General features: G+C 39.4%; 1 protein-coding gene across 1 annotated transcript; it reads left to right on the forward strand.

The window, feature by feature from the left end:
- Positions 1–12,268: 12,268 nt before the first annotated feature.
- On the forward strand, positions 12,269–15,671 carry LOC109243680 (uncharacterized protein At1g04910-like). The gene is made up of 6 exons (XM_019410649.1): positions 12,269–13,037; positions 13,148–13,316; positions 13,958–14,047; positions 14,267–14,550; positions 14,638–14,896; positions 15,004–15,671. The coding sequence occupies exons 1-6, from the start codon at positions 12,445–12,447 to the stop codon at positions 15,232–15,234; spliced, it is 1,626 nt and encodes a 541-aa protein (XP_019266194.1). The 5' UTR covers positions 12,269–12,444; the 3' UTR covers positions 15,235–15,671.
- Positions 15,672–18,921: the final 3,250 nt, after the last annotated feature.

The raw sequence follows: 18,921 nt of genomic DNA on the forward strand, positions 1-18,921 counted from the left end.
CTAGATCCGAAAATTAGGCCTAAAAAATGGGTTGTGCGAGCCCAAATGTTATTTTTTCTCCGTGAACAAGACCAAAAATACTACCTCATTTACTAATTAATCCTACTTAAGTAAAATAACTAATAAAATAAGACTAATCGTTAAAACAAACTTATTTTTTTGGTATTTTTCAAATATCATACTAAAAGACAAAAATGAAATTACATTAAAATCATTGCAAAAATTAAAATAATATTCCTAAAAACAAAGTGGAACTATTTTTGTATTTTTGAATTTTATGTAAAGTAGATAAATTAAAAGTAACTAGATAACTATTAATTAGCTAAATAAAAGAAAATATTTTTTTGTAATTTTCATTATTGTGATAAAATAAAGTAAAAGAGCCAAAACTATTTAAAATAGCGATATTAAACATAAACTAAATATTTATGCTAAAAATGTGTAAAATCTTGGGGAGGATAAAAAATGACATGTCTACACGGGGTTAACCCCCGAGCTCAGGAAAAAACTTATCCAATTTCTTATAACTAACATGAATTGTTTTGTCTTGTCCCATCTTGATATGACAGGGATCCCACCGGAAATCACCACCCATAAATTAAGCTTGGACCTGAAGTTCCACCCGGTGAAGCAGAAATGAAGACCCCAGTACGAGATCAAGCATGCCTTCATCAAAGACGAGGTAACCAAGCTTCTCAAAATAGGGTCCATCCGGGAAGTAAAATACCCCGAATGGTTAGAAAACATAGTAGTAGTCCCTATGAAAGGGAACAAACTTAGAATGTGTGTAGATTACAAGGATTTAAACAAAGCATGCCCCAAGGATTCTTTTCCTCTACCTAATATTGATCACATGATCGATGCCACGGCCTGCCACGAGATCCTCAGTTTTCTCGATGCCTATTCCGGGTACAACCAAATACGAATGAACCCGGATGATCAAGAAAAGACCTCCTTTATCACTATTACGACATATACTGCTATAATTTAATGCTATTTGGGTTAAAAAATGCTGGTGCCACTTACCAACGCCTAGTAAACCGGATGTTCGAAGAACAAATAGGGAAATCTATGAAAGTCTGCATTGATGATATGTTAGTTAAGTCCCTGCGAGCAGAGGACCATTTGAGGCATTTGCAGGAAACCTTCAATATATTGAAGAAGTACAACATGAAGCTGAATCCGAAAAAATGCGCGTTCAGAGTCGAATCAGGTAAATTTCTCGGGTTCATGGCATCCAATAGAGGAATCAAGATCAATCCCGACAAGATCAAAGATATCGAGGACATCACGGTAGTAGAAAACGTAAAGGTCATGCAGAGGTTAACCGAGTGCATAGCGGCCCTGGGGCGATTCATCTCGAGGTCCTCCGATAAGAGCCATCGATTTTTCTCGTTGCTGAAGAAGAAAAATAACTTCACATGGACACCGAAATGCCAGCGACCTTGTAAGAGCTTAAACGATACTTATCGAGCCCACCGCTGCTTCACATGCCGAGGGCAGACGAACAACTATTCTTATATTTGGCAGTATCGGAGATAGTGGTAAGTGGAGTCCTAGTCTGGAAAGAACAAGATACGTAATTTCCTATTTATTATGTTAGCCGGGCCTTAGGTGAGGCTGAAACCAGGTATCCCTACCTATAAAAGTTGGCGCTCGCTTTGATAAGCGCCTCCAGGAAACTAAAGCCATACTTAGAATGTCACCCCATATATGTTGTAACAACTTATCCATATCGAAATATTATGCATAAACCCGAACTTTCGGGATGATTGGCCAAATGGGCCGCAGAAATCAGCGAGTATGATATTGAATATCGACCCCGAACAACCATTAAGTCTTAAATTTTGGCATACTTCATGGCTGACTTCACTCCGGCCCTAGTCCCCGAGGTCGAAAGAGAGCTGTTGGTAAGCTCAGGTGCGTCCTCGGGAATCCAGACCCTCTTTACAGACGGTGCTTCGAACGTAAAAAGGTTTGGACTCGGCATCGTACTAAAACCACCCACAGGCAACGTGGTTAGGCAATCTATTAGAACTGTAAAATTGACTAACAACGAGGCTGAATATGAGGCCATGATAGCAGGTCTCAAACTAGCCAAAGGCTTGGGAGTGGAGGTGATCGAATCCACATGCAACTCCCTCCTTAATGGAATCGGGTTAATGGAACCTTCGAAGTTAGAGAAGAACGAATGTAAAGATACCTTGATATGTTACAAGTAACATTGCATCGATTTAAGGAGTGGACTTTGCAACATGTGCCTCAAGATCAGAATAGTGAGGCCGACGCCCTCGCAAACTTTGGTTCATCGGTCGAGGATAGCAAGCTCAATTCGGTGGCCGTCATGCAACTCATGAGGTCAGTAATCGAAGAAGGTCACGCCGAGATAAACTCCACAAGCTTGACCTGGGATTGGAGAAATAAATACATAGGGTATTTGAAGACCGGAAATCTTCCTTCAGATCTAAAAGAATCGAGCGCCCTACGCACGAAGGCAGCACGGTTCACCTTGTTCGAAGACGGAACCTTGTTCAAAAGAATGTTTGATGGTCTACTAGTGATATATCTGAGACCGGGTGATACCGAGTATGTTCTGAGGGAGGTTCATGAAGGCACTTGCAAAAATCATTCCGGTGCCGAATCATTAATTCAAAAAGTAATCAGAGTCGGCTATTACTGGATCAACATGAAAAAAGATGCGAAAGAGTTTGTTCGAAAATGTGACAAGTGTCAAAGACATGCACCGATGATTCACCAACCAGGGGAACTACTCCATTCGGTTTTGTCACCATGGCCCTTCATGAAGTGGGGAATGGACATCATTGGACCTCTTCCATGGGCCCCAGGTAAAGCTCAATTTATTTTATTTATGACTGACTATTTTTCTAAGTGGGTTGAAGCACAGGCCTTCAAGAAAGTTAGGGAGAAGGAAGTCATTGACTTCATTTGGGACCACATAATATGTCGGTTCGGAATGCCATCCGAAATTGTGTTTGACAACGGGAAACAATTCATCGGCAAAAAAGTTACCAAATTTCTCGAAGATCACAAAATCAAAAGAATCCTATTAACACATTATCATCCTAGCAGGAACGGGCAAGCCGAATCGACCAACAAAACCATCATCCAAAATCTTAAGAAGAGGCTAGCCGATGCTAAGGGAAAGTGGAAGGAAATTCTACCCGAAGTTCTTTGGGCATATCAGACAACCTCAAAATCCAGTACCGGGACTACCCCATTCTCGTTGGTTTATGGTGCCAAAGCTCTAAAACAGGTTGAAGCCGGAGAGCCGAGTGTCAGGATCCGATATGCAACAAAGGAATCAAATGACGAGGCCATGAATACGAGCCTAGAATTATTGGATGAAAGGCGTGAAGCCGCCCTCGTCCGATTGGCCGCCCAAAAACAACGGATCGAGAGATACTACAATCGAATAGCCAATCTTTGATATTTTAATGTCTGGGACTTAGTGCTAAGAAAACTCACCCTTAACACTCCGAACAAAGGGAAATCAGGTTTGAATTGGGAAGGACCGTACCATATCCTCAGGGTCACTGGGAAAGGATCCTATAAACATGGAATGCCGAACAGGGAATTTTTGCCGAGCAATTGGAATGTAACTCACCTAAAACGATACTACTGCCAAGGTATGACCCCTTTTCATTTCCTTTTATTTTTTTGACTAACACTTGCAGGTGATCGACAAGATACAGCACGAAGTCTTTAGGTCTGAAAGCACGCGTTGCACTCTTTTTTCCTTAGATCAATTTTTCTTTTCCGACGAGGTTTTTAATGAGGCAAAAATGGATCATGTTAACTTAGAATCAAAGACCGATCAAAAAATGGTATCGAAGATTGTGTTTACAGTATCCAAGATTTCTCTACAATCAACCTCGAATACTGGGGGGATCACCCTCGGATATCGAATTGCTCTAGCAAGGAAATTATTTCGTAATGGAAGGGTCTCGATAGGTAAGATTTGTTGTAAGGGCCAAACGGTCGAACGAACCGTGCTCACGTAGATTGCTTGGGCCCTGGCATAAAACATGTACACATGTATGACTATTTTTGACAAAGAATAAAGAGAAGTACTTTCCTTGCAACTATTTTATTTCTTAGGAAAATTTCCACTTTACAATCCCGTACTTTAGATCTCTCAAGGAAACAAGCTCAAGGGTCGATCATAACCAAAGTTTGGATGGTCACTCCCTCACTCGGGGACTGCCGTCCGGAAACGAACTCGAACAGATCAAGCTATTAAAACATTGGGGATGCAAGACCTATTAGGCAACCCCCTAATTTTAAAGGCCGTGGCCATACCCACTTGGGGAGTCTGGATAACTCGGAGAAGCAAGCCCACTGAGCTACACCTGTAATAAAAAGGCCACGGCCATATTAACACGGCTCGGAGACGTCCCAGAATCGTAACAAAATAGGCCTTCAAAATTTTCATAACCGGTTCTAAAGGCTAACGCTTGGCAAACTATATTTTGAATTACTTATTTTGGGAGAAAGTTCCCGGTGACACCGAACCCAAAACGACTCAAAAACCAAAAATGTAAAGCAAGGTTTGTTTAAACTTACACAACTGAAGTTATTTTGTGCTAAGGCACTCCGACCTTTGTGAACACAAGCATAAAATAAAGGAAAACTTGGAGAGCCGAAAGGGATAGAAAGCCTTATATATATAAGAAATCTTTTTACAAAGGCCAGATCGACCTAATACAAAAATTTATAATGGCCAAAACGACCTCAAAAAAGACACAAAAGAATGCAAAAATATAGAGGCCTAAGTAGCCTGGTCTTCATCGGAGGTAGCGTCTCCATCCTAGGGATCTTCCCCGTCTTCGAACTCACTTAAACTCAGAGTCTTTCTTAGGAAAGGCCAGCTTCCAAGCCCTGGTTTCCTCTGCTTTGGCATTCTCGATTTCGGCCATAATATCGAAGCCTTGAGTGTGAACCCCCTCGAGGGCTTCCCATCGAGCTTACCATTTTGCATGTTCCACCATGCTCTTGGCCTTCGCCTGGATGTCCTCGACGTCAACCTTATATTGGGCCACTTTAGCATCAGCTTGGGTGTTGGCCATGGCCACCTTATTAGAGATAGACGAGTTCAGTTGGGACTGAAGCTCCTCTATTTTCTTGACCTGTACCGAGGCCTTCTCTCTTGCGGCCCAGAGTTGGGACTCGGCCGACTCCACCTCTGCTTGGACGGCCTCTTTTTTTGAGTCTAAGATGTCCATATTCTTCATAAATTCTTCAGCCTCGGCCCGTATTATATCTACTTGTTTCTGAAGCTCCCCGATCTGTTCGAGCCTCTCCCGGACCTATAGAATCGAATCGTTAGTCATTATCTCCAATTCGTCTTCACTATCGTGAAGCACTCGGAATACCTGCTTGGCTATCTCGGTATGCTCATCTCGAGCCGTTACTAAATCTGCCTGAAGCTTCTCACTAAGAAGCTTATAGGTGTCACTTTTCTCAGTGAGGTCCCGAACCTCAGCCTCGCACTCCTCCCAGATTCGAAGGAAAGCCTCGTGATGCAACACCGAAGCCTTCAGGCGCGGAAGAAGATATTAGAATTACCTATAACCCCAATTTGAAAAGATAGAATGGAGTGACCCTCGAAGTTACCTGATTCAGAGCATGTTGTGCCTCATTAAACAGGCAAACAACTCCCACTGCATTCATCACAGCTTGGTCTTCCTCGATCACCAAACATTTATGGTAGCTAGCAATCCCCACGAGGGGAGAGAAGACCCGGGCATCCTCCAGAAAAAAAAGCACTATATTCCGCCTGCGATCGGGGTTAACACTTGGGGCCGAGAATTAGTCCACCAGCTTTGGGCTCGATGGAGACCCAGTAGCGCCCGATGACGGTGCTTTCTTTGGCACCAATAAATCACCATGCCCGGTGACAACTTCCAAGGAAGCAACTCAACCCTGTCCAAGAAGCTGTGGATATCAACCACCCCCTGAGGACCCTCGCATGAGCGACCTTCTAACATATTGGCCTCTTGGATTGTGGCGTCCGAAATCTGAGGGGATCCAGAAATATCGATTACTCTGAGCTCGTCCCTCGAAATGTCTTCCTTTGCTCGGGAAGCTTCGTCCCTGGTCTATCTGACGACCATCTCAGCTTGGGACGGAGTGGCCTTAACTCTTTCTGGTTCAGGAAATTTGGTCGAAGCTCCCTCATCAACCTCCTCCGGTTCAGAGGGCTTTTGTACGGTGACACTGGCCCGCACGCGGGTCACCAAATTGGAGCTACCTTCCCCTTCTTCTTCTTCTTCTTCTTCTTCTTCTTCTTCTTCTTCTTCTTCTTCTTCTTCAGAATCATCCCTAAACCGGCGGATCGAGTCCGAAAGCATAGCATTGGTGTCCCCCCTGGCTTGCGAGACCTCCTCGCCAGTCTTTTCTTTTCCAAGCCTAGGAACTCGGAGCCCCTTTTCTTTTCTTCTCTTTGGCCTGCTTTGGAGCAGGTGGTGGGGGAAGGACTTCTTCTTCATCAGATGGGGGCCTCATTGGTACATCCTTCCCAAGTCCTACAAAGGAAAAAAGATAAGTAAGCTCGAGAAGAAGCCCAAACGATAACTATTCTATGGAAGAAACTTATCATGATTGCAGGCCTCCCATCGACCCTTCGATAACTCCATCCAATCACGCTCGGAGTATGGTCTTGTGACACCAGGCCCTCGACCCATTTCTTGAGTTCGGGAACTACGTCCGGTATTTGGGCCATACTTGCAACACCAAAAAATATAAATTAAACAGCAAAATTAAACATTCAAGGAAAAGTACTACTCTCGGTTCATGTTAAATTTCTCAAGAAACGGCATGCCTTCAGCAGGGATCAGGTCCGAAGTCCTTATTCGGACAAATCGGCCCATTTAACCTCGGTCACAAGCTTCATCTATGCCTTAGAATGGGGCCTTGCTGGCCTAGCGAGCAAGCTTGATTAACCCTCCTCGATAGAGTCAGGGACTGTAAAGGCGTATAAGGTGATCGAGGGAGAAAAGACATCCCTCGATTTTGCTTACGAAGAATCGGAGGAGAATCAAAATCCTCCAGAAGGAAGGATGGATCTGGCCGAGGGTAACGTCGTACCTCTCATAGAAGGCGACGATGACATGGTCTAAGGGGCCCATCGCGAAGGGGTAAGTGTAACCCTCCACCTGGGTAGTGATCGACTCTTCAGGCAAAGGTACCACCACATGCTTTCTGGCCCAGTTGCATTCCTCTTTAACCTTGTTGAGGATGTTATTGTAATTGTACATATATACCTCGAGACTGTTTCACATCGACCCGGTACCGAGGAGGTCTTTTCAATCTTAAAGTTAGCAACAGTAGGGCACCCTCCCGGAACGAAATCCTCAAGGGGGTATTCAGCAGTAGCTCCGCCGCTGGCAGGCCGCGACAAAGAGGTGGTCGCCTTTTGCGGTACGATTTTAGAAGTTTTTTCCATTATAGAATGAAAAAGAATTAGGATGGTATACGGTTTGCTTAAAGTTCAAGAAATTTGGGTGCAAGAGTTGCAAAGCAAAGAGATTTTTGAAGAGAAGTGATAAGTAGGGATTTTGACCGCTTATTTGCTCTCTTTTACTTGCGTTTTAGCTCAAAAATGCTTAAAGGTATTCCCGGAAACTAACGAAATGTGCTTACTTGCAGGAATATTGGGAAATGAGCCAAAGAAGTCAAAATCAACTCATAAAGGAGTCAAAAGTAAACAAGAACCAAAACCGAGCAAAAAATGGGTAGCAGTGCGGACCGCACAATTCTAGTGCGGCCGCAGAAGGGAGATTTAGAGAGTAGTTTTTTGGCCAGCTCAAGGAGTGCGGACCACACCAAAATTGTGCAGCTGTAGGAGGTCAAGTGAGGCTGCAGTCATTATTATGCGGTCCGAAAGATTGAAGAATCAGAGAGCTATTTCCATTCCAAAAGTAAAAGAGTGCGGACCGCATTACTTTTTTGTGGCCGCATAATCAGAAGTGCGGCCACACCCGCTTTTATGCGGACCGCAGAAGCCTAAAATTCCAAGCCCAAATTCCTAAGACTGCGGACCGCACGACAATTGTGTGGCCGCCGAATCCCATTACCGCACCAGAATTATGCGGCCGCACAACCTTCGCATGGGCATTTTTGTCCGATATTTTCAGTTAGTATAAATAGAACTTTTTGTCATTTTTAGGTTAAGTTCGATCTTCAGAAGTGCAACTGAGCCGTCTTTTTACTTTTTAGAGTAATTTTGTACTAGATTGACGTCTCAATATTAGATTTTCTTTGTTTAATCAATTATTATGCATTCTATCTTAATTTCTTCTTGTATTTCCTTATTTTTCATGAGTAGCTAAATCTTTGGCTAGGTTTGTGGCTCAAACCTAGTGTGGGTACTTAATGGGTATTTAATTTTAGGGCTTGTTTGTGATTGGGTTAGTGATATTTAGCCTTGTTTATGCTTGAATTCTAAAATTAATGGTTGCAAATATTGATTCATGCCTATTTGACCCAATCTTTACTTGAGAAAGAGAGACTAAGTTTAGGAAAGCTTGGCTAACAAGAAATTGGGGCAAACTCAAGAAATTGATAGCCATGCCAGACGCATTTGATGGCCCAAAGAAAGTAACTATATTCTCATTGCAAATGCTCCTATTAAGTCCTAGAAGGACAAAGTCTGTGGTACGCTTGAAACGTATAGACAAATCGGTTTCAAATAAATTTCTTGATAAAGAAGATGAGCAAATGATCAAAATGATCATAATAAAGGAGACAAGTGATCTAGAAGATCACATGACATAATACTTCATAAAATCTCAAGAGAGGTTTAGGTACCAGAAATGAATGAAGAGATCTTTATGTTATGTCTTTATTAAAAATGTTGAAACCGATATAAATTGTTCGTCGACAAAATCTATGATACCGCTAAATATATATGAGGATCTTAAGTCTGGAGAAATAATTTCAAGTAGAATTGATTTCATATGAAAGACATGTAGTTTTGAACATGTAGTTCAAACACTTGAAAGTATAAAGTCAATGATATGTGCAATCAGTTTTCGATATCTTATATGTCTAGTATGACATGAAAACTTGATATGCATCTAAAGTCTATTATATGACTTATATGACTTAACTTATATGACAATCCATGAAGGATTTAAATTGCTTAAAGCATATAGAATTCATGGTCATGAAGTACTACATCCTCAGTGCAATTTGTGCACAAATGTATCTTGCTATAACTATATGCATGATAATATGATAGCAAGAGTTTCACCTTTATGTGAAGACATTGAACTGACAATTCCAACAAGATCATATGAAGACAATTCATCTCTATCAAGAATGATGATTTCAAGGTGCAATACATTCATTCTAGTTAATATGCCTGATTTGTTCATCAAATCTCTACCAAAGATCTTTTGAAGATGGTGCACAAGATTGGAATGCAAATGCTTAAAGATGTGAATTGATGCTCTCATCAGGGGGAGTTAATACGCGTTATAATTTTTTTCCCTTTCAATGTTTTGTCCCACTGGGTTTTCCTTGCAAGGTTTTTAACGAGACAACCAAAAGGCGTATTATTAGATATGTGTACTCTTTTTCCTTTTCTAGAAGTTTTTTCCCACTGGGTTTTATTTTAGTTAAGGTTTTAACGAGGCACATTATCTGTTGAATGGACATTCAAGGGGGAGTGTTATAAATAGAATTGTATTTATGGTGAATGTCTATATTTAGAGAGATTCTAGGGTTCATTGCTCGGTGGCTAAGTCACCCTCTCCCTATAAATAGAGGGTTCTATTCTATTGTAATTCACTCCAATTCTCTCTCTACTTTTCTCTGCAATACTATTCTTCTTTTTTTATTGTTTTATAACAAAAGTGATGATTTCTTCATATTTTATACACGTATTGTCATCCACATTTTTTGGAAAGGGTGATCCGCAGTCGCTATCCTGGGTGTGCTCGCAAACTCAAAAGAATACTATTATCATTGGATAACTTATTTACTGTGAAATAGCTCGCAAATCACACAGGAGATGCAAAACCGCACTAAGCAAGCCCAGTGTGATGAACTTTGACCGAGGAGGCTTGCAAAAAATAATACATAAATTATTGTATGAATTATACTGATATTTGTAATGTAAATCTTCAGAAGCGGACCTACGTGTTATAGTGAGGGGCCACTGGACCTCGTATGTTTTGGCAGAAATCTTGTATATGTATATGTATATACCTTGAAAATGATTAATTTAAAGCACCCGGCGCCTTAAACACTAAAAGCCTTTAGGGGCAGTAGTTGAGTAGAAAATCGTGTCCCCATAAATATGATTACCGTAAATCAATCACTAGGGTTAGTCATTTGAAATTTATAGCGAAGAACCCCAAACATTATGTGAGTTACACATCTATAATATTAGGAATGCAAAATCTTATCTTACGAACTAAATGATTTATTAGTAACAAAAAAACTTATGACGAGATTATTTTTTCATTACGAAAAACAAATGAGCCTTTCAAGAACAGTCCAATTTCATACCAAAATTATTCCTTTTTTCGTGAGAGTCGTAGCTCCATCACTTGAATAATTTCAAGGCTCTATGATGAAGTAGAAAACAATACTGTATACATTCATTAAATATTCAAATAGAGGTCCATCTTGTGTGAGTTGATAAATGGACTGAGGCCGAGGGCAATATGGTCAAATCACCACATGCCTTTCTAATTTTGAAAACCCATACGTTAGAAGAACATACCCTTAATAAATAATTGCCCCACCTAGATATCCACGCACTTAGTAGGCGTTTGGACATAAGAAATTTAATTTTTTTTAAAAAAAGTAGTATTGAAGTTAAGTTGAAAAATGATATTTGGAATTTGAAATTATGTTTGGACATGCATTTCACTTGATTAAATGTTGCAGTTTTTTGAGTGGGGAAAAAATAATTGTGAAAATTTAACTAGCGTTAGGACATAGATTTAGTTGAAACTTGAAAAAATAATTTTTGAAGTAGTTTTGAAAAATAATTTTTGGAAGTTGAAATTATGTTTGGACATGCATTTTATTTGAAAAAAATTTGAAGTTTTATGAGTGGGAGAACAAGTTTCACCCAAAATCTACCCTAAATTAGATTTTGGGAACTTGAAAAATAATTTCAGAAATTTTTCAAAAATAGATCATTAATCTATGAACAAACAATGTTTTCAAAAAAATTTTGAAAAAACGTTGCATGTATGGCCAAACGGGGCCTTAGTCATTTTAGAAAATTTTCCAAAAACTTGCAAACATAGACAAACACATTTTTAATATTTTATTTTTGAAAAAAAGTGAAAAGAATTTATTGACAGATGGAGACGTATTATACTGCTCCATTGAATACTCCCCGCATTTCAATTTATATGAGTATATTTAATTGGATATTGAGTTTAAGAGAAAAAACTTTTAAAATTCATGATTTAAAACAAGTTATAAATGTTTTTATGAATTTAAATTCATGATTAGATGGTTCGGGCATGAGAAGAGGAGAGGTACTGATGCTCCGGTGAGGAGGCGTGAGAGGCTGGCATTGGAGGGCTAACAGAGTGGTAGAGGCAGGCCGAATAAGTATTGAGGAGAGATGATTAGGCAAGATATGACATTGCTCCAGCTTACTGAGGACATGACCATGGATAGGAAGGGGTGGACGTTGAGAATAAAGGTTAAAGGTTAGGTAGCCGAGTGTTGTCCTTATTTGTAACAACATCTTTGATGCACCACTTGGTGTTTTTCGTATCCCTACACTTCTGTTATTACTTGTTGTTGTCTTTTGTTTCAGTTTTTTGATTGTATTACCTATTGCTAGTTTGTATTTTCGCTTCGATTGTCAGATCGGTTTGCTTGTTACTGCCCCTCCCATTTTTTCTTCCCGAGCGGAGAATCTAGGAAAACAACATGTCTGCCTTCTTAAAGGCAGGGGTAAACTCTGCGTACACTCTACCCTTCCCAGACCCTACTTGTGGGATTACATTTGGTATATTGTTGTTGTTGTTGTTATTAAAAGTAAAAAATTTATAATTAAACTATTAGTATTAAATATAAAATGTAGGAGTATTATTTTTTAGAATGAATTAAAAAGGATATCATATTTTTGGAACAGAAAGAGTATCTCACAGCCCTTTAGTTCCGCAAAGGAAAAAGCATAATAGAAGGAAACAAAACAAAAGCCATCTGACCACTACACGCCTACCTTCTCTGACTTCTTTCTTTTTTTTTTTTTTTTAACTTCCAATACCAAACGCGCATTATTCATTATTCCCTCCCGCCGTCCTTCTTTCTAGCTTTCCAGCTACCCACTCTCTCTCTCTCTCTCTCTCTCTGCTTACCCATTTTCTTCCTCTAGAAACTTTCCGAGAAAATATGTGTTAATATATTAATCAGAGTTCACAATCTTGTCTATATACTTTTGGGATGGGTGTATCAAAGAGCAACAAGAAGCATCAATGTTACATTGCAGTGCCATCTCAGGTAATTAATTCACTTTCTTCTTCCGCTCTTCAAACTCTACTAGAAGAAGCTCCCAAGAAAAAGACGAAGACTACTGATCCTTCCAAGTTGAAGCTTTTGCTCGCTAATCCAAGATTCTGGATTTTCTTGCTTTTTCTCTTTGCGTTTGCTGGGATATTGTTAAATATGTGGCTTAACTTTGACCCTTTCTCACAATACCCATGTTCCATTTCTCAAGAAAAGGGTCAAATCTCTACTTCCCCTCAGCTCAGTATTGCTGCTGTGAATGAAAAAAGTATAGTGAATGAAAATAGTAGTGAGTTCTGGAAGCAACCTGATGGGTTGGGTTACAGGCCTTGTTTGGATTTTAGTGCAGAGTACAGAAAGGCAAGTGAGGAGATTTTGAAGGATAGGAGTAAGTACCTAATGGTAGTAGTTTCTGGGGGAATGAATCAGCAGAGAAATCAGATTGTTGATGCTGTTGTCATTGCAAGAATTCTTGGCGCTGCTTTAGTTGTTCCCATTTTCCAAGTCAATCCTATTTGGGGTGATGAAAGGTTTCTTCTTTCAACTAATTTCTGTGTATTCTTCCAGAAATGGATTTTGTTTTTTTCTAAATTTCTTAATGTATGGTCTGTGTTTGCTTGGTCTGTTTTTGTGGTTGCAGTGAGTTTTCCGATATTTTTGACATGGATCATTTCAAAAAAGTTTTGGCAAATGACGTGCGAATAGTTTCATCGCTTCCTTCTACACATGTGATGACTAGGCCAGTGGAGGAGAAACACACTCCTCTCCATGCTTCCCCTCAATGGATACGCTCACATTATACCAGAAAGGTGAGAAAAAGTTGATGGTGGTACGGAAAGATATTTCTCTTTTTATTTTTGTTGGTATCTTAGCTCTGTTCAGTGCATGATCAATGGTATTTAGTAGAGGTCTCGGGTTCAAGCCATGGGTATGGAGTCGCCTCTTTAGGTAGCGCTTTAATCCCCAATGTGGGACTTCCCGGCGCGGTACCGGATTTAGTCAGGTCCCAATACGGGTACCGGACACTGGGTGGGAAACCAAAAAAAAAACTCTATGATGCGAGAGACAAGTCTTTATACTCTTACACCGCTCATAAATGCCTGAAAAATTAAGATATAAATACTACTACAAATCTTAGGGTAGTTAAGAAGGGATTGGTTTTCCATTCTTGTGTTGTATTCTGAGGTAAGGTCTGCCCGTCTAGTCCCCTGCTCTTCTCTTTTGCTTCATACAACATCTACCCTAACACCACATGTTAGTGTTAACCAAAAAAAAAAAAAAGAATCTTAGGCTAGTTGAAAAGGATATTTCATTGGTGTATAGCTCCATTCATTAGTTTGGTTTGTCTAACTGAAATCTCTAGTGAAAGGTGATTGTAAACAAGTTGTCTATTGTTTCTAGAAGACGCCGAATGTTCTTGTACCTACAGTTTTGTTTGATCTTGCTGCAGCTTAGAAGGGATGGAGTTCTTCTTTTGCGAGGTCTTGACTCAAGGCTATCTAAGGATCTACCATCCGATCTTCAGAAACTTCGTGGCAAGGTAAACTAAAATTTCTTTATTCTATGGTTAAATGTGTGATATTCTAGTGTATTATGAGACACAATCTTTCTGAATGTTTTGTGAAACTTGCTCCTTAACTAGTTTATATAGGAGTAACAAGCAAATGGCAATTTAATCTGGATGCTCCACCTAACTTTTTCTGTGGCAATAATTCTAAAAATGTGGCGTCTTCTGATTTAATCCTCTGTGAACTTGTAGGTGGCTTTTCATGCTTTGAGGTTTAATCCATCAATCTTAGAGCTCGGTAACAAATTTACAGAGAGGATGAGGAGCAAGGGACCATATCTTGCTCTTCATTTGCGAATGGAGAAGGATGTGTGGGTGAGGACCGGATGTCTTCCTGGTTTAAGTTACGAGTATGATGAAATGATAAACAATGAGCGGAAGCGCAGACCTGACCTCTTAACTTCAAGGTCAAACATGACCTACCATGACAGGAAGCTTGCTGGTCTCTGCCCCTTGAACGCATTGGAAGTTGCAAGGTAAGTGTCAAACTTCATGAGAAAGTGTTCTGTTGAAGCACTTTGAAAATGTTTCTGCTATTAACAAATTTGCAATCTCTTGTTTAGGTTGATAAAGGCTCTGGGAGCTCCAAAGGGTGCAAGAATCTATTGGGCTGGTGGAATTCCGTTGGGTGGGAAAGAAGCCCTGCAGCCATTGACCAAGGAATTTCCTCATTTCTATAACAAAGAGGATCTTGCTTTGACTGGGGAACTTGAGCCATTTGCCAAGAAAGCATCACTTATGGCTGCTATTGACTACATAGTGTCGGAGAACAGCGACGTTTTCATGCCATCTCATGGTGGAAACATGGGCCATGCCATTCAGGTACTGCCTTCAGTCTATATGTTTCTTGCTTATAGTTCACGAACATTAGTCCCGCATTATTATGAGCTTCCTTTATTATCGTTGATTGCGGTTGTTTTTTGCAACAGGGACACAGGGCCTATGCAGGGCACAAAAAGACTATCACTCCTAATAAGAGACAGATGCTCCCACATTTTCTTAACTCATCTCTCTCTGAGACAGAGTTCAACAGAATTATACTGGATTTGCACAAAGATTCGTTAGGTCAGCCGGAACTCAGGAAGACAGGAAGGGATGTTACAAAGTACCCTGTCCCAGAATGCATGTGCAACACTACTACTATCCATTCCTCCGTGTAAACTCCTTTCGCACTAACCAGACAATTTTGCGATGATATAAGAATCGTTGACAATGTGAATCAGCATCACTGCATCTGCGGGATTAGCCCTCCCTTAAGATAGTCTCTTACATTCCACAAAGAGGGCTTTCTCAGGTGCAACACTGTTCGGAAGGAGGGCCTAAGGCAGAGGTAGTAACAATTAGATGCGGATGTAGAAGGTTACTCTGATTCAAAAGCAACAACTCCTACAGCTTCATATTCTTTCTTGCTAATTATTTTTTGCACGTCATATTCTTTTGAAGTTGGGGAGCTAGGCAAAGATGAATTATTAGTTTAGTAAAGAAATGTCATTTTATTCAATTCGTTCTTTACACATCTATGTAATCCATCAGTCTATGTATATGCAATATATGTACAAAATCGTACAAATTTTGGAGGTACTTGTACATTTAGTCATTCATTTTTTTGCGGCAGACAAATCGAAAACCTTTTTATGATAAAATAATCAAACTTTCATAATTGACTCCATGCAGTATGTCTTAAGTTATATACATCTTGTAAGTTAGTCCGAAAAGCTAACAGGTGTAGGCATTTGCATCCTTGTGTATATATTGCAGATGCACTATCATCAAAACATGGGTAGTTTTTTCCAGCTTGTCCATAGTATACAAGCAGGTAATATGTTCTATGTTTCCTATCTTCCTTCCTAGACAGCTGCTGGTAGCGCCTCTTAGATCACCAGGCAAACAGAGATAGGAAGTTGAGTAGCTATGGGACAGTTGAAAGAAAAATGATGTCTATTGAGTTACTGGAGCAAAGGTAACATCTATTGCATAAGGTGTAACCTCTTTGTCATATAACCATTCTGCAATGCTGTTCAAACAAAGCCGATGAATTTGAGTGGAGCCTTAAATTTCATTATAAGTTCCATTGCCAGAACAGTTGCCAATATTGTCTTCTTTTCCAGATCATTCTGTCAGCTTCGGTTGTTGGAGGAGGAATGCATACAGTTAGCAACATGTTTTTTCATCAGCAATGCACAAAACATGTCTTCACCAGTTACTTCAGCAAAGCCATATAAAAATTGTAAGCTTGTATTAAAATGATGATTTCTTTTTCCCTAGTCCGGTCCAAACTTTTATATTTGGGTCAGAAGCCAAAACCATATGCTACTTTGAATATTTCTTTTCTCATAAAAGCTACTCCAATAAAGAGACTAATATAAAGTTCAGTACCTGCCCCTAGGACACTTAACTATAAATAGGGAATCTCATACCTGCATTTTCATCATCCAGTTAACGCTTCTTTAAATTAAATTTTCAGCATTCCATTTAAATTTCATCTTCTAGTGAGCAAAAAGGCATGGCCATCTATGTGAACCATGTTTATACTATACTCTGCATTATTTTTATTCTGCCTGTTCTAGGCTACAGTCGTAGTTATTCTTCTAAAGCTACCTATAAGACCTCTGATGGCAAAGGAACAGCAAGCAGTGAAGCTGGCCACCACTTTGCCTGTTTTTTCCACTAACCTGCTTGTGAAATAATTTCATATGTACAATCCTTAAGGAAATTCAAATTACATCAATTATAAATCTAAAGTGGTTCGTAAAATCATCTGCTTTAACCTTTGAACTCGCAAAATTTGATCAGCTGGAGCTTGTGGTTATGCAGAGTATGGCAGATATTTCAATGACAGGCTGGTAGACTGGAGTTTTCCTAAGCAACGTCAATATTTGAAGAAATTAAATGAATAAATCACACTACAATGACAAGCGGTGTCATTTTTTAATATTTTATAACCAATATTTTCATTTTGTTTATTATCTATATATACATATTATCACGTGACACCGCTCAGGATAAGGTGCATCCGTCGCATCCTGGTAGCTTTATAAGAATGGAGTTGGTTGTGGTGTATGCTACCAGGTACTTTATTTTGTGGATATCCTAGCAGTAGAGCTCTGCAAGGTATATCTGCTATTTTTTCCAAAAAATTTTTTTTTTTTTTGATGATATAACTTCTTCGATTTAGTGTTCATTCATCCCAAAATGTATTAATTCACATTTTTTTTAATGAGAGTCAAATGAAGTTATTACAATAATATTTTGAAGAGTTTAACATCTATGCAATAATAGTGTAAGAAGTTTTATGCTATAGCTTACGTAACAATCGTAATAAGTGTGATTGGTAGTCTAGAAAATAAGGTAGGCAATTAGTAAGTTGATACGGCAAAAAGCTTTAAATGGATACAATATGGAGCAGGTTTCGACTTGGCCAACCCACCAAAAGTAAATCTGAAGCTGAGGATTCAAGTGAATGAAGGTGGAATGACCAAATGGGTTCAGTCCCACAAGGCCGTGATCCCTCAATTATGAAATGGAGCGAATGAAAATATGAATAAAACTTGTAATATCTTGTCACTACAACAAAGAGATATCTGCCACAGCTTATTTTTATTTCCATATGTTTGAAGTCATTCCAAAAAATAAGAAACACAAACCTTGGAGTACTAGGGAGTAGGCACAACTGCTTTGTATATATCTTCGACGGCCTTTTGGATCATTGAAATCCTCAAAACGCAAAAAAGAATAAAAATCCTAAGAGAAGCACGATTGTAAAGATTAAGAAGATTGGCTGAATTCTCAGACTTCTGCTTTCAAAAGTAAATAAAAAAGGAGAAAATCAGCCTCCAAAGCTGAACGTACCCTGAAATTAGAATGAATTTTAAAAGCCTGTCATTTAGAGAGCTTACATATTTTTTTAAAAGGTAAAAGTTTTATTAATAAAGGAACCAAGAAGGTACACAAAAGTACAAAAAAACGTACAGCAAAAAAATAGATTTTGCAGACAAAGGTTCTTGGCTCTAGAAATGTGATTCTTTTTATCCAGACTCTCCAAATAGTCCAGAAAATACACAAACGGATAGTCATCCTAAACTGTTTCTGGATCTTTACTATATTCTGCCCATTCCAGCTTACCAATAAGCTCCTAACATCTGAAGGCATATCCCAAACTACACCCAATATTTAGGAAAAGCTCTCATTATTGCATAGCAACTTTACAATGAATAAAGAGATGATTGACGGATTCCAGTTCCTCTTCACAAAGATAACATCTGATACTTAAAATGAAACCTCTCCTCTGCAAATTATCTTAGGTTACGCATGCCACTCTGATGACAACCCAACCAAAACAGGTTACCGTGACAGATGCTTTGTCTTCCATAGCATTATCCAGGGTTAATTTGGCTCAAAAGTGCTCAGTTGGTTCTGAAGAGTGTTATGACAGCTTTTAACAGAGTATTTCATATCATTACTTGTTGTCCAGACTATAACATCCTCTTTATCTTCTTATACCACTGTTGTACCTAGTAATTGTAGTAATTCCACAGCTTACTCCACCTCCCATTCATTAAAATATCTTTACATATCTTTGTGGACACCCCATGTGATCGGAGACTATCTTTGGCACGAATACCCTCTAATATAGTACCTGATAAAAATATGATTTTTCTTAGCTTATTCTGGAGAGAGCTCGTTGTATAGAGCGGAGTACTGGCTAGTCAAGAACTCCCATGTCTAGAAGATGAAGGTGACTGAAAAGAGCATGTTGAGATGGACGCGCGGGCATACCATGTTAGACAGAAAAGTGAGGATTTATATAGCTCAACTTGCTTGGGACTAAGGCGTAGTAGTAGTTGTTG

Source organism: Nicotiana attenuata, unplaced genomic scaffold (genome assembly GCF_001879085.1).
Source record: "Nicotiana attenuata strain UT unplaced genomic scaffold, NIATTr2, whole genome shotgun sequence".
Lineage (NCBI taxonomy): Eukaryota > Viridiplantae > Streptophyta > Magnoliopsida > Solanales > Solanaceae > Nicotiana > Nicotiana attenuata.